Raw genomic sequence first — 15513 nt, 5'->3', positions numbered from 1 at the left:
TAATGGAGGAGGAGGAGGTTAATACTGGTCTCATTGTTTGTTCAGAACAAGCCATTAGCAAATCCTTGAATGACCTGGAAAGAAAATATTTCTTCCTTTCATTCCATACACCCAATACTCTAAATGCATCCACGTTAGGCCTTACATAGTCAGACTATGTAAAATACTACTACTGCTCCCCACCGGCAGACGTGCTCTATTGCATGTGTTACCCAAGGTTATTGGAAAGTAGGAGAGCACCTACTCACCCTATTACCGTGGAAACAGCTGGAGTCAATGCACTACTCTTGAGTTCTCGAACGTTCACCACCTGAGGAACGTTCTTCAGAGTTGATTCAGTCAAGGAAGTGCTTACCACTTTAAAAAAAAAAAAAGTAAAGATGATCTCCATATTAAACATTTCATTCAATATGGTGCCTGTAAGTAACTCCAGAAGAAATCCATGCAAGTTTCTAGAAGGTATGTGGTGTATCTGGCCCAAAACATTTTGTTATCTCAGCCTTCAGTAAGGACACCAAAGACGACAGCTTTCTATATAGCTGGTACATTTCTGCTTGTTAGTTGACCCAATCTAATTATTCTTACAAACTTTCCCTTGCCTACATTGTAACATCTTAGGTTAACAGAAATGACCTGCACAGTTATACCCCAGCCTCTGGCAGAATTCATGTCACTAGTCCACTTTCTGTACTTATGCTCTCCTTGGGCAAGGAAAATAAATTAATCCAATTCCTCTACCAGTAATGGAATTTTGTTTCTTTTCTGCGCTGATGCTGCAGTACTGGGGAAGCACCGAGAAATATATAAAACCAAATGAGAAAAGCTTAAATTGGGGAACCTTTCTCCTGTCAACTCAAAACCTTACAAGCAGATCCTAGGCTTAACTCAACGGTTCACCTTTAACTTTTCAACATTAAAACTGTTTTACAATTCAGATCTTTAATTGCATAGCTAATAATGACGAGTTATTAATATAGGCCAGCGACATCCTTTCTCTGCTCTCGAACAGTTTCCTGCACACAGATCAACTGCAGTGCCAGGATCTCCAAAGAGTCATCAACATTTCTGTCACTGCACAAAGACACCTGAGGCGAGAGTTTCTCAGGCATTTTGTACTGCAGTTTACAGGAACGAGGAAGCCAAAAGAAACAAATACAGATCTGCATCACACTTTGTCTGATGATCTCCTCCTTTGAAAGTACTAAATTCCTGTGAAAGCCACATTCAACTGCCCAGAGGTCACTTGGGCCATCGGCCAGCCTTTACCTGGGGCCTGGCTGGCCATCTGCCTCCGCAGAGCTGCAGCAGCGGCTGCTTGCGGTGCTGGAACGGTGACGGTAGGAGCGGGGGCCCCGTGTTTCACTGTCTTTGTTGCAAGCATTGTACTGTCTGCCCCTTGTGGTATGACTCTGTTTGAAGATGTAGGCACTACAAAATTAAAAAAAAAATAATAATAAAAAAAAGAAAACTACACTTCACTACATCTCTACAAACCAGGGCAACTTGAAAGCCTTTGCTGAACTGCTCCTCTAAGCATACCAGTTCCTTCTGACCAGACTGACGCACAGGGCTTTTAAACAATCAACACAATCTGTCCCTGGCAGTTTCTGTATATCCCAATGAATTCAGCCAGTTAATCTCAACAGTTGTCATTTCAAGGCATTAGATGACTTTCAGTTTGCTGTTACAGACACTTGCTGACACCTTATTTTTCTCTCTGGCTAGAGATATTGAAAAACCCCCCTCCTGTACAAAGAAAACTGAGTGCATGCAATTATAGTTCTTACTGTGACTTAGTGGGCTCAGAACTCCTGACCTTGGCCACATCAACCAAATGCAGTAATACTTCAGTTCCCTGGACTTTGCTTTAAGTGTATGCCATTATTTCTTAAAATAATGCCCAAAGTACTAAAGGAATACAATGCCACCTATGGTCAGTAAGATCTGAAAGAAACAGGGTATCAGAAAAACACAGTCAATGAGTCGAGATATTTTACTACTTTTAGCTCAAGTTCATGAGATTACAATGCCACTCTGGAAAGCTGGCAATGTAAATCTGCGCACTGCAACCTCATTTTTCCAGGATCTGAAGCACTGACAATAGATACAGTAGTTAAAGATATTGACAAGGATACATGCAGAATAGCAGAGACATCACAAAAACAACTCACGCAAAGTACCCAGGGGAAGGTGCTGTTTCCCAAAGGACGGAGACTGAGGCATCAAACCAGGCTGGATAGAGGGGGTTCGGACCACAGGAGCATGACGAGGGACTTGGACTGGAGCAGCCTCTTCTTCCTGGTCCACTGTCTGGGAATCTTCATTCTCCAGTGACTGGGAAACCGAGGATGTTGAACTGACTTCATCCAAATCTTCATAATATCTTGTCGACAAGAAGGCAGATCGAGACAAACTTGCTGCAATATCAGAAACAAAATCATGTCTGTGTATTGAGAAAACCATTCAGCCTAACAGCCAAGACACAGACACCTTATTTTAGGCTTCTTTTAATCCTGCATTCATAGGATTTAATTTCTTAACTGCCAGGAAAGGCAGCCTTCAACATGACAGTAACTGAAGGAAACTCTTACTGAGAGCAGATGGGGGAAGAGAAAACAAGAAGTAGGGGTTGAGGAGTGAGAGGCTAAAAGCTAACTTCAGGACTGACAGCAGCTAAGTCATCCTCCTGGAAAACACTTCAGAATTCTACGGTAACTAAAGGTTTACCTGGAGCTGTAGACCTAATTGGTGGAGTTTTCCTCTTGGCTAGAAAATTCCTCAGCTGTGCCTGTTTCACAGGGGATAATTTAGCTGGAAAAAAACCCAAAACAAAACAACAGTTATTAGTCTATAATCAAACTGCAAGTAAAAAAAAGTAATTCACATTTATGGTATGAAGGCCAGGAAGAAAGAATAAGTTACCAGGTACTTTAGGCAGAGGTTTGGCATGTGATTCCAAGGTAGTTTTCATCAAGGCATTGCGCAGGCTTTCAAGGTCACTGTCAAAACTGGAACAAGGCAGAGCAGTGAAAAACCACGATCAGCAGAAAGAAACCAACCGAGTCAGGAACAAAAGGAACCACTAGAACCATTGGCTCATCTGGAAGAACAATTGGCTCCTCTAGACACTGTGCTATTTAAACACGTGCATCTTTAATTACTTTGAAAACTCTAAGAGCCACGCACTTCTTCCCTTGATTTGGACAGAAAACCAGCAGTACTCAGCCTAGAGGCTCTGTTATCCCATTTACTATAAAACCCATAACTTTTAGGGGAAATGTCCAGTAATCATCAAACAGTGTGTCACAGAATATAACCAAGGAGTTTCTGTATTACCTGGGCATAGTTTAATATCATTTTTAGGACATCTTGTACTCCCACACCACATCCACAGAACATAATTCTTTGAAGAATACACCCTTGCACATTGCTGGGGGCAAGAGAGTGTGAACGCCACTCAGGAATTCGTGTTTCACATACCTTTGAGCACTGCTAAGAGAAGATGTATCACTGGGAACACTCCACTGAGATGTCTGATTATACAGTCGGAGCTGCTGTAGGCTGTTCACGAGCTGATTTAGTCTCTTCCTCTGCTGATTGATTATTTCCCGGTTATTAGCCAGGGTGTTAAACAAAGTCTCTCGCTCAGGAACTATCAGACGCCTCAAGAAATCAGATGAAGAGACAGGCGTAAGGACCATTCTATATATCTGGCCACAAGCCTGCATGCATACGCAAAGTAGTTTAGTGGTTCTTCCTACTTAAACTCCACGAGGTCAAACATGGTTTGGTTTGAACACCAAAACGGTTCAGTTCATTTCAAATGAATATTTCTCCTTTGGAGATACTGCAAGTTTATTCCTTTAGCTCATTTACTTCAAAGTGTTTCCTTTATTAACTACCACAAATTGATGCATTTGGTTTCTACAAAGTTTATTTTACAGTTTTTTTCTATAAGCACTATTTACACTGTAAAGAGAGATGCAGCAACCTTATAACATGTGTGAAGCCAAATAGTGTGAGCCTATAACTCCCATTAGGTGCCTTAGTCAAGGTTTATTCCTAGACTCCCTTGAAAAAGGTCATACTGTTAAATGGAAAAAGGCTTTTGTCTGTTGATTAGAGACTAACGCCTGATTCACTGGCGTGTTCCTTACAGTTGTTCTGTATTCCAATTTCAGTTACTTACTTCTGCTTTCTCTTCTGTTCCAGGTGCCGATCCCACTCCAAATCCAGAACATCGTTCACATCCTGAACAGCAAACTTCACGTACTGGTGCAAGCGTCGAATTTCCTACCATGCAAAATAAAGTCAGTTTTTAATTCACTTCAGAAATCCCAGTTTCAGGTGAAGAAGCTGAAGACCCTTTGGGCTCACTGAGTCCAAGCCATGTGGCACTTTCCCGTATTTCTGCCTGGAAAGTTTTACCAGCACAACAGAACCCAACACAGTGAAAATCTACTTATCAATGGAGTAGCCAGAGGGCTTGTCTTGGACATACTATCCCAGCTTTCAACTAGAAATAATACTTTCCATAATGCTTGCAAAACATTACCAGGTCTTTACAGAAATGGTTTTACAAACATCACAAAACAAATCTTAGTTCAGATCTCATTTCCAGAACATGAGTCATTTGCTCCCATTTTACAATGTTGAAACTTGTAACAATCATAGGTGATCAAAGCTTTGCAGGCTATTCACATAGCTCTGGTATACCGGCGTTCACAGACTATGATTCATGAGAGCATTCAAGCATTCACAAATACAACCCCCACAATAAGGCAAAGAATTAACTAGATTTTTATAGGTAGGAAAATAATAATAAAAAAAGTTAAGCACAGAGAGAGTGAAGTGACTTATCCACGACCATATAGTTGCACAACTAAGCCAGAGGCCTCTGGCTAGAAGCCCTGCTCCCTAAACAAGACCAGCCTTCAGTCTCGCTATTGTCACCCCTCCAGCACGAACACGACTTGAACTCTGATCTCGTAAAATGGAAATGGAAGCTGCAGTTGGTTTCAGCTCAACAAAATGCTCACTTCAATAAAATGATGAAGTGGACAAGTAACACAGCTTGGGAAAAATCCCACTGCAACTGTTTTCAAGACACAGCATGAAATTCTAACATGATGCACCCATCCTGAAACCAAATCCAGTACTGCTGTGGGCTCAGTGTTACACAGCACCAAGCACAGGCTTCCTCTCTTCAGCAACTACAGGCATTTTATAGCCACAACTCTCTGGACAGCAAATCGATACAGCTGGACATCAGAAAAGCCTCAGAATCTTTAAAACTTCATTGAAAACTCATTCAAGAAGTTGAGCAAGTGAGCTTTTCTCACCCAGGAAAACGGGAATGATCCAGACTGAACAAAACTTAAGAGTCAGATTAGAGCTGTCTTTCTTGTGAACTTTCAGAAAGTTGACCTGAAAGCTCCCTCCTTACATTCCACGTCTCTCCCACTGTTATTCTTTCCTCATGATCCTCTCTCTACATCAGTGAAATAAGCATTTCAAGATTATCATCTCTCTGAAGTCACAAGCATAAGCTTGAAATGTCACAGGGACATACTGGACATCAGAGCAGGCAAACAATTAAGACGGAATCAATCTACAGAACCCAGGTGAAGATTAGAGATCAGACCTAAAAGAAATTCATGTCAGCTGATTTCTAGTAACTGGCTGTGTGCGGCCTCTTGATATCTACTGCAACAAAGATGACATTCAATTATATCTTCAGCCTGCTGGTCAAACTTCTAGAGGGGAACTTATCAGCACACAAAAGACCAAGTATCATCTGTAGGGCACATTCACTCTATTTTGCTTAGGGTTAAACAGTCCTCTCATCGCCAGAGCTGTAACAAAAAGAGTGCTTCATTCACCCCTACCTTCTTTCATGTCTTTGAAAGCCTTTTTATGTACTGCTGGTTATTCTCTTTTGTGCCCCAGCTTTTAGAATATCATTTAGCTTTATGCTCTGCCATCCATGAAATTAACCACACAATTCTCTGAGTCATAATAATTGTTCTAGAAGGCACTTGCCGAAGATAAAAATAATTCCAAGAACTCTTCCACAAAGTGTTGAAAAAAAAAATTCTTTTAACTGAAATCTCTGAGCAAACGCTACAGGTTGAGAGGGAACAGGATGTCAAGAGTCACATTCTAAGTTTAGAATAGGCTTGGATCTCAGGTGTACTTCAGCTGGAGTTTTGAATCATCACTGCAAATGACAACAACACTGAAGAGCTTTAGGAGAGGATTTTCAGCATGTCTTGCAAACTCAGGGAAAACAAAACTCACACTTTTACTGGACTATATTGAAAGAGCAAATGCTCAGGGCAGAACAAAACTGCTGGGCACTTGCACATGCAAGTCTGTTTTATTTAAAACTCTAGATTAGAAGTTGGGTGACACGTTTCATACCTGAAGTTGTGCTTCACTCTTGGGATCCAAAGGTTTCGTATAGAGCAAGTGTAAATACCCCGAGCTGTGATTCCGTACATTTTGTTCTCTAGCCTCTTCTACCCCTGCAAATCCCTCCAGCAAAGTTGTCTTCAGAATGCTAATATCTCCATGAAGTGACTGCAAATAGAAATAGAACAGACGTGACAAGGTTCAAAGCAGCATTTTTTCATTGCTATCTCTAGCACAGGGGCTTCTGCAAGTGTCTGCCTGAAAGTACAAATCCAAATGTCACCCCCACATTAAAGCGAGACAGTCAGGTGTTCCATCTACAGCAGCTCAGTTTTAGCAGGTTAAGCACATCAGGTGAGAAATAATCATTGCTGAGGAGTTAAGCAGTTCGAAGATACTCTGCTGACCTCTGTTGTCTCTTTAATTTCCAAGAGGAAGGTGTGAAGATCATCTGACTCAGACCGCAACATCTTCATTTCCTCTGGAGTACCCACTTGGAAACAGGCTTTGGAAGTCCGGGCCTTCAACTCCTCCATCTCCTTCTGAAAATGTGCAATCTATGAAGTCAAGGGGAAGAAAGCACAGCCACTGAAACACAGCACAGTCTGGAACAAATGTCACAGCTCTTGGACAACGTTTCTACTAAACCATAAACACTTGTCACTTTGCAGCCCAAGCAGGAAATTCTTCTTGAACATTAATAGGAAAGAATACTCAATTTTTCCAGCACGGTGACTGAAATTAAAGATGACTGAACAGGACGCACAAACAGCAAATACAAACCAGGTTGATTATCTTGGAAAAAATTTCCATTCTGATTCCTAAACTACTGACAGACACCATCTGAACATATGTGAACTGAAAAATAAGTGCCTGTGTACTTATAAAGTGGTCTTACAGCTTCTAAAATGAAGAAAACTGCTTGAGAATCTCACCTCCTCTCTGATTCCTGCTATGACAGGGTCTGAATCCTTCCACTGGTGGGCCTGTTTCTCTAAAGGTGTGCTGGGAAGTGCTGATTTGCCCTGAAAACAAACCAAACCAAATGCAAAGCCAATATTAGGGATATATCCTTAGCAATAGGGAGCCTAGAATATCAAAAAAGGCCTGATGGTAAAAACTCCATTCACCCATTACCAGTCCAGTCCATCGGTCACCAGGGAGACAACTGTCATAAGCATAAATACCAGTTCCATGGTAAACCAAGACTGGTATGCACACGTGACCAAAGCTTTACGAAAGCAAAGGAAATCTTTGTGGGCTGCTCTGTATTACTGCTTTCATTTTAATATCCAACAAGTTTGGTGTCACTCTCAATACATGGTCAAGGCATCTCGAATGCTTATCAGCTAGGAAAGCCATGAAACCTCATTTCTCTAACAACAGAAAGAATTAGTTTCTACAACTCTGATTATGACAAGATACATCAAAATGCAGCTCTCTAAAGACATAAATAGAACGTAGTTTTAGTCCCACAGATTTGCTAGCTAATTCTTTGACCAAAGAATAGTCATTCAGCCCAATGAATTTGAAGCAATTCATGGGCCACGTACAACATTCTCCCACTAACGAACCCACTCAAGTTCCCATTACCTGAGTAGAGCTCGGCTTTGCTGCAGATGGGGTGATTTTAGCTGACTTCTGTAGTAAAGAAGCTGAAGGTACACTTTGAGCGGGACGTGACACTGGAATTTAAGATGACGAACAGTGATTTATAAACTTATACAAAGCTTGAGAAAACAAGTTGTGATCAGACACAACGATAATCATCGCTGTCAAATCCAAAAACAATAGTGGTACAGGCCCCAGTACAAAACACACCTTCCTTAGGTGCTGTTTTAATCCCAGTCGAGTTCTCTGCGAAGGGTAACAACTCTCACTCTTCAATATCTGGCTGTACCACTCCTAGAGGACCTCAAAACCCCCAGTCACACGATCATTCGAGAAATGGAATATTATTCTGCTAACGAATGCCATCTAATGCAAACTCACTTGTGACCATTTTGAACTCTAGTCACCCCAGATGCAAGATAAGGCAATGACCTGTGTGACTGCCCGGAATATTCAGAATCAGAGCTGTACTACACATTACTGAAAATGCCAGAACTTCTGGATGAACTTAAGAAGCTGAATATATTCGTTTCACATACAGCTCTCTGGGGAACAAAGTGCAGAAATGGAAAAACGTCTCAGTTTCAGTACTAAGTCCATCACATCATTATGGCGTGCGAATCAAGACTTCTGCTACATCAGTAAACGCAGCAGGAGAAACGAGAAAGAAAGAAGCCAAATGAAGCTCATTGCATCCTAAAACTTTTAGAATATTGTTTATAATGTGTTATTCCCAACAATATGCATCGGACTCCTACCTGCTGCAGGTACAGGGGTCGAAGCCTTCAGTGGTGTGGTAGGAGAGGCTGCGAGGGGCGAGGACTGGCCCAGAGGACCTCCAGAAGCAGGTTTTGAAGCAGTTGAGAACGAAAACATTGGGGAAGTCCACTGACCACTGCTGCTAGTGGGAGAAGAGGTGTCTACAGCAGTGAACCTGCAAGAGAAAGCAGAACATCTTTCAGCTCTGAACTGGTCTTGGCTGTTTCCCTCCATCCCAAACGAAGCACTAAGTTCTAATGAATTTAGCATCCCCTTGAAGTCAAAAAAACTCAAGCTCCAGATACAAAATTACAAGTGTAGCTTCTGGAGACAGTGGCAAGGAGCCATTCAGGATCATTTCTGAATATATGGAAGCACCAAGCCTGCTACTATAGACCCACCTAGTGAGCAAAAGCCAAACACCAAGAAGTACTACTCTGCTTCAAAACGCATCTTGTTATTTCGCACCAAAGCACCACCTACAGCAAATCTGAGCTGTCTTTCAGTGTCATCCCTTGTATCAAGGCTAAAACAGAAGCTTTGCAAAATATGAAATTCCATTCATCTGCAAACTCAGCTCCTCAAGGCAGGCAATTTAAATAGCCAATTCACAAGCATATCATTTACTTTATAGGCAAAATATAAAATTTTAAAAGCTGAAAGAGCTACCATCAGATCCTGGTGCAGTAAAGATTTTTCTAATTAAAAAATAATCATTTGAACCATCAGAAATTTCTTATGATGCATTTACATTAAAATTGCTCTCCACAGAAAGCAACTCCAATTAACGTAGCTCTGCGTTGAAATGATTTTTCCTAAAAAAGATAGCAAGTCTCAGGAGTTCGAGGGGAGAGTGGGTATATAAAATCTGAGAGCCCTCATCCCTCAAATCCATTTTGCAGTTTCTAATCGATATCAGTTTTCCTTCAGTTGGCATGAACAAGCTTTCAAGATTTCAGATCCTGTGCTCAGTGAGCAAGCATCCATTCAAGCACAAAACTACCTTCTCCACTGAACACAGGAGGGGAAAAGAAATCTATCAGCTATAGATACAGCTTCCTATCAGATCTGCAAGTTACTCTTTAGGTCAGGGGCAAGAAATCTTCAACAAACAAACTTGCGCTATCACCACCACAACTAAACTAGTCCCAGACATTAAGGATTTCAAATCCCAGTGTTCCCAAGAGCCTTTAACCATGATTTGAGTCAAACCAAGGCACAGAATTACTGTTTGATGCCTATGAAGCAGATATGAAACAACTGTGTCTCTGGCAATTTGGTAAATTATCACTTTAATTCTTGCATCTTCCCTCCACTTGTATTTTGCCCATGAACATAACCTCTGGCATGGGAAGCATGGAAGGTTTTCACAGCCAAGACAGTTATGTGTGGGATAAAGAGAACCTTCCTCAGTGCTTCCTTGGGAGCATGGGGAACAGCTGTCAGGGCAAAAAGCCAGAAACCATCTTCACAGCCACGCCTGGAGCAATTTAACAAGTGCCCAGCCACTGCATTAACTACTATATTTACTTCTCATTGAGGTTCACTTTGACTGCAGAAGCTGAAGGTGCAAAAGATGACTTCTGTGCAACAGGTGTTGTGGAGACTGGTGGCCCAGGTGAACTTTCTGCAGCTGGTTTAAAATTCACAGATCCAAATGAAAAGGAGGTGGAAGTAGCTGTGGTGGTGCCAACAGAAGGTGCAGGAGTCACAGATGCCTTAGGAGGAGAGGAGAAGGAAAATGTTGCTGCTCCAGTCAGACTGGGAGCCAGAGCTGGCTTGGAGGCATCAGTGGCAAAGGAGAAAGACGGAGGATCACTGCCCGTAGCACCGGGCATCTTCACAGCTGAAGGCACAAAGGAAAAAGCAGCCGCTCCACCCGCTGCAGGAGGTTGACTTGAGGCAGGCGCAGTCAGAGCAACACCTGGTGCTGTGTCAGGCTTTCCAGAAGTTGGAGGAGTGGTTGGAGTCGTGGCAGTACTTCCTGCAGAAAGACAAATGAGGAAGGAAGAGACTCGTTTGGTGGCATTGACTAATGGCAGAAGGTATCGCAAGGTCAAATGGGGACAGTTCAGCACTATCTCACTCACTGGACGGACAGGACAGTGAGGAAGAGAGATGACACAGCTGGGCTTCCAGTCCCCAAACCCACTAAGCGATACAGAAACTGCACCAAGTCCAAGCCACGATCAATACTACAGTCTATCTAGATTAATGTTGTCTGGAATTTCTCGTGAAAAGGCTTCACTTTTCCCCATTGATTCCGATGAGGTTCCTGCCATCTCAAATAAAACAGGCTGTCAGCACACAAGCCGGCAAAGTGCTGCAGGGAGGCAGGCTGCCAAACAAAAGCATTCTGTTTGGGGAAGGAGAAGCAAACTCAGGCTTAGGGAAGGAAATGGTGGGTTTGCAATTATTACTGCATGCCTGCAGACAAGCAACACAATCGGCTCACCTGCCTACATCACGCTGCATATGGCAACACATAACTCAGATAAAACTACCACTCTTCACCTGCTAACACAATTTTCACAGCGCTGCGGAAAGCTATCGTTTAAAATAAGCTTTTGCTGCAGCCAAACACTTTAGTTCATCTCATGGCCTCCTGTGGCAAAACATACGGAGGAGAACCTTCACATCTCTGAAGCACACAGACCCTGCTCCGGCTCTGCACAGTGCTCGATCCTTGTCCCCAGGCAGAGCCCACTGTCACTGCTGCAGTCCCAGTCACACACTCCAAAGCTAGGCAAAGGGCCTCCTAGAATTGCTTTGGCCTCGTTCCGCAGAGGGGACAAAACACTCAAGAACTGCTCCCCATTACCATTATAAAGAAAAAAGTATTTTCTGTGACCACGTACAGATGAAGATGACAAAGATCCACAAATGCAAGTGTTTCCCTAATCCACTGGAGCACTTACCTGTCGATTTTGGAACTCTCTCCCCTACTAACGGCAACGGCTCTGGGGTCACAATAAGTGATCTGACCCCCGGGTTTTGGTTGATCATGTAAAACGGGCAGAGCACACCATCCGTAGAGAGCAAGATCAGAACTGGAGCTGGAGGAAGAGTCTTCTCATCACCTGCCAGAGACCATGTACGTTAAGTCCCACAGCCAAAGTTTCCTGTTCTGTTCCTACTGGCATTGGCACCTTCACATGACTTGCTTAGCACAATATTTATTACATTTCTCCCTTCTGTCTTTCACCTGTATCTTGGTTCCCTTCCTTCTCCGTGAATACCCAATTCTCTTTTTTTCCTTCTTTATCCCTTCCTATTTCTGACTTCACGTTTCACAAATTCATAGATGAAGGGTTATTTTGACAAACAAATGTCATCTCCTGAATGACAAAGCCTAATCTTCACCTGTGAATTCCTGTGCCAAGCTTTTTCATATTTTTAAGTAGTCCTTTTTCTTCACCTATACACTGCTCCCTCTTTCAATCCTCTGAGCCTTTCAGCAATCCTCACATTCCTTTGAGTTCTGTCACATCATTAACATTTATACACACAAAGTACAAAAGAGAATTGCTAGATAGGAAGGTTTTTTTACTTTAAAGAAAGCCAATATCAAACAAACATCATGATGTTCTGAACCTCTGGTATAAAACACTTGCGTTTTGCACAGCTGCAGCATTGGGCCTAGAGTCCGCTTAATTTCAAATATTCTTAGCACAGTTAAAGGCCCCAAAACCACTTCCTACGTTTATACAAAAATTTCTATAATGGTTTAACTGTGCTTAATTAACCAAACAAAAAAAAGCCAGCAAGTCTAGGATGCAGGAAAAATCTGCTATGATCACGGTGCTTTGTTTGTTGTGCAGTGCAGTGGATGGCCGTGTTTCTTCAAGACAACCATGCCAGGGAAGGGCAGGTTCCGAATGGGAACAAGCTCCAGGACAAATGAGGTTTCTTTGAAATCCAAACTTGCTGTGAACTGCAAAGCCAATTAATGTGCAGCCAAAATCAAGCTGATCGCAGTCTGTGAGAGCACAGAGAATGTGCAAAAGGCTTCTCCAAAAACCTTTCTAAAAACTCTTAAGGCAGCACAACTTGGTCTTAAAAAAAGCTGCCCTGACAGATTTCTTAATCCAATAACTGTACAGATTAAGAGAGAAAATGCTTCAAATTCCATTTTTCATTTAGGTACAAAGGTTGACCTCAATTCCCTTCTGTAGGTTTTCATCCAGGTAAAGTTCTCAGTTAATCGGCACCCTCCTGTGCTCTTCAGGAACTCTTGACTGCAGTACCTTCCACTCTGCCTGAAGGCATCTCTATTTCAGTCTGTCTCTGGGTTTCAAGGGAGAGTTTTCGGAATTCACTAAGGTACAATACAATAGCTCAGATGTAGCTTCAGCCTCTGACAAGGTGCTTTGAAGAGCCTTCAGGCAGCACAGAAGGTACAGCAATAATGGAACTGGGGAGATGTAGAGCACAGCAGGGTTCAGTCAGCACAGGCCTCGTGCTTTAATGCAGAATTAAAACCTACGCATTCACCTCCATGATCTCTGTTTTTTTCTGGCTTTGAAACTAACCCACTTTTCCTTTAGATCAGCACAAATGTACTTCATACAAAACAGTTCCGCAAAACGACATAAGCTACAATAATAAAGAAAACCTCCCAGGCTGTCCAAAATCCCTGGTGTTAGAATATGACTCCTTTAAACTCGCTATTATCCCAGCTCTGTGAAACACAGACATAACTCAGGTGCTTTGTTTGCCATGTCTGCTAGTGCAGTATCCCAGGCTGCCAAAAACTTTGAGGAATAACTGTATTTTATTTAACACTTTGCTATTTGAAGCCTTACACAGAAGTAAGCCCACATGTGCTGTGGGCTTGGTATGGGAAGGCAGGATGGATTCTCTGTCAGTCTCCCTTTCAGAGCAATCCCCTAGAACCCCGAGAACCAGGCTGCCCCTCAAAAATCTCTCATATATTGCTATTATTAGACTATTCCACAAGAAAGACTAACAGGACTTACTGATCGGGATGGGCATGTTACTGGTGTAATCTACAACAACGCCAACAGGCAGAGTGTCATCGCTCTTGTCTGTCACAGGAAGTTCTGCTCTGCTGGAGTCCTCCAAAACCCACGATTCCCAGTTCTGCAAAAAGTAAGACTATTATTTTGACTTCTGTTTTCATGCAGTCAGCCTTCCTCAAGAACTCTAGACTACTACAATTGAAAGATAAGACTGCACAAAAAGCTGGAGAGCATCTACTTAAATTTGTCAGATTAACAAATAACATCAGGGCTCTTCATAGATTTGTGTGTGATTTCTCACACATCATTGCATGTCAGAGTTCAGTGAGGTCAGACAGTTTTAATGTTTAACTTCAATTAATGACCTCACATGAATCACTTTATTATAGTGAGTTGGACCAAATTTTGAGACTACCAAGTGAATAATGAAAAAATAGACTTCTGGTGCTTGGTCCACAACACACTGTGTTTCAGTTTATCCTTTTGTGTCACTCAGATCTCTTGTTCATCTATGAATTAAGTTTCTGTACAACTCAGATGTATAAAGAAAGGGGCTTTTTTTGTCCTTGGGCTGTTGTGGGTTTTTTTGTTTGTTGTTTTGTTGGTTTTTTTTTAAATATACCATCTCTTTGTATTTCAGGTCTTACACAGGTTATACTTGCTTGAATTTTCTAGAAATGGAAGGTACATATGGACAAATGCAACAGGAACAAAAACATTACCTGATCCCCCTGCCTGGCAAGAATGCTGACCTCTGTGGAAGCTGCCGAAGCTGCCAGAACTAGATCCCTGTAAGCACGGACACAAGTGGGTTAAAACCAACATGAGGATCCAAGGCAAGGTCCCCAGCTCCACAATTCTTTATCATCTATACAAATTTGTAACTAGGAATACAATTTATAATATGAAACTGACTTTTCCTCACAAGATGAGGGAAATACGATTCGCTACACCACTGTAGAACTTTTTTTTCTTTAAAACTAGTCACCAGGGGCTGAAACTGTTTGCCAACCAGTGATTTGACAGCCACTGTATCATCATGAATAATTATGGTTCGAGTCAGGTAGTAGAAAAGTTAGAAGCAGCTTCTTCACACAGATACACAATTAAGAGAGAAAAAAGTTTATGCTTTACCCAACCTATGACTTACAATCTCAAGGGAAATTGTTATGACAGATTTTAAAGAATAATAAGTATTCTCACAAGACAGATCAGTATGTTGGCACAGAGATAAAGCTTGCAGAAGAAGTTAGCTGTATTTCCACAAAGCGCTTTCTAAATAACAACTCCATTTATCTCATATTCAAGTCAGATATAGTTTACAAAAGGGAGGAACGCAACACACTGAGAAGCACTGACCACTCGGACACACAGAACAAGGCAAAGGCTGTGACGTGATTCCTGCCACTCACCATTCCTCAACATAGTTGAGGAAGTAATGATGCTGTCTCTCTGTGCAGCTCCCATAGCAAGGCTCCATGAAATTCACAAACTTCTCTGGTCGCTTCTCTTCCTTTTTCTGTAAGACCAACATTGGTAATTTACCTTCCAATGCAGAAATCAAGTAATCTCCCATAAATATGACTGTATCAGGGTACACCAATAATTGCCACATACTTCAAGAGAGAACCGGCATCATGAGACCACTTGAAAAATAAAGAACAAAGTAAACAAACCCAAACTCTCCTCCAAAAGATAAAGGGACAATAAGAGTTTACCAGGGAGTTTAGATCTCACAACACCCTCA

At 42.0% G+C, this 15513-nt stretch overlaps 1 protein-coding gene across 3 annotated transcripts in view; it reads right to left on the bottom strand.

Annotated features, from left to right (window-relative positions):
- Positions 1-15513, bottom strand: part of NUP214 (nucleoporin 214) — a 41375-nt gene that overhangs the window by 21038 nt on the left and 4824 nt on the right. Inside the window, exons 8-24 of one of the 3 annotated variants that reach the window (XM_065648332.1) lie at positions 15179-15285; positions 14489-14555; positions 13764-13887; positions 11703-11864; positions 10315-10768; positions 8784-8959; positions 8008-8099; positions 7350-7439; positions 6822-6971; positions 6424-6582; positions 4190-4293; positions 3481-3663; positions 2923-3008; positions 2728-2811; positions 2172-2417; positions 1267-1428; positions 249-357 (exon numbers count right to left, since the gene is read on the bottom strand). In XM_065648332.1, coding sequence (XP_065504404.1) covers positions 249-357; positions 1267-1428; positions 2172-2417; positions 2728-2811; positions 2923-3008; positions 3481-3663; positions 4190-4293; positions 6424-6582; positions 6822-6971; positions 7350-7439; positions 8008-8099; positions 8784-8959; positions 10315-10768; positions 11703-11864; positions 13764-13887; positions 14489-14555; positions 15179-15285 — 2555 coding nt within the window. The remainder of the gene's footprint in view (positions 1-248; positions 358-1266; positions 1429-2171; positions 2418-2727; positions 2812-2922; positions 3009-3480; positions 3664-4189; positions 4294-6423; positions 6583-6821; positions 6972-7349; positions 7440-8007; positions 8100-8783; positions 8960-10314; positions 10769-11702; positions 11865-13763; positions 13888-14488; positions 14556-15178; positions 15286-15513) is intronic. The other 2 variants (XM_065648333.1, XM_065648334.1) reach the window with 2 other exon arrangements.

The sequence above is a fragment of the Caloenas nicobarica genome, chromosome 19 (assembly GCF_036013445.1).
Source record: "Caloenas nicobarica isolate bCalNic1 chromosome 19, bCalNic1.hap1, whole genome shotgun sequence".
Classification (NCBI taxonomy): domain Eukaryota; kingdom Metazoa; phylum Chordata; class Aves; order Columbiformes; family Columbidae; genus Caloenas; species Caloenas nicobarica.
This window is presented reverse-complemented; position numbering and strand designations above follow the sequence as displayed.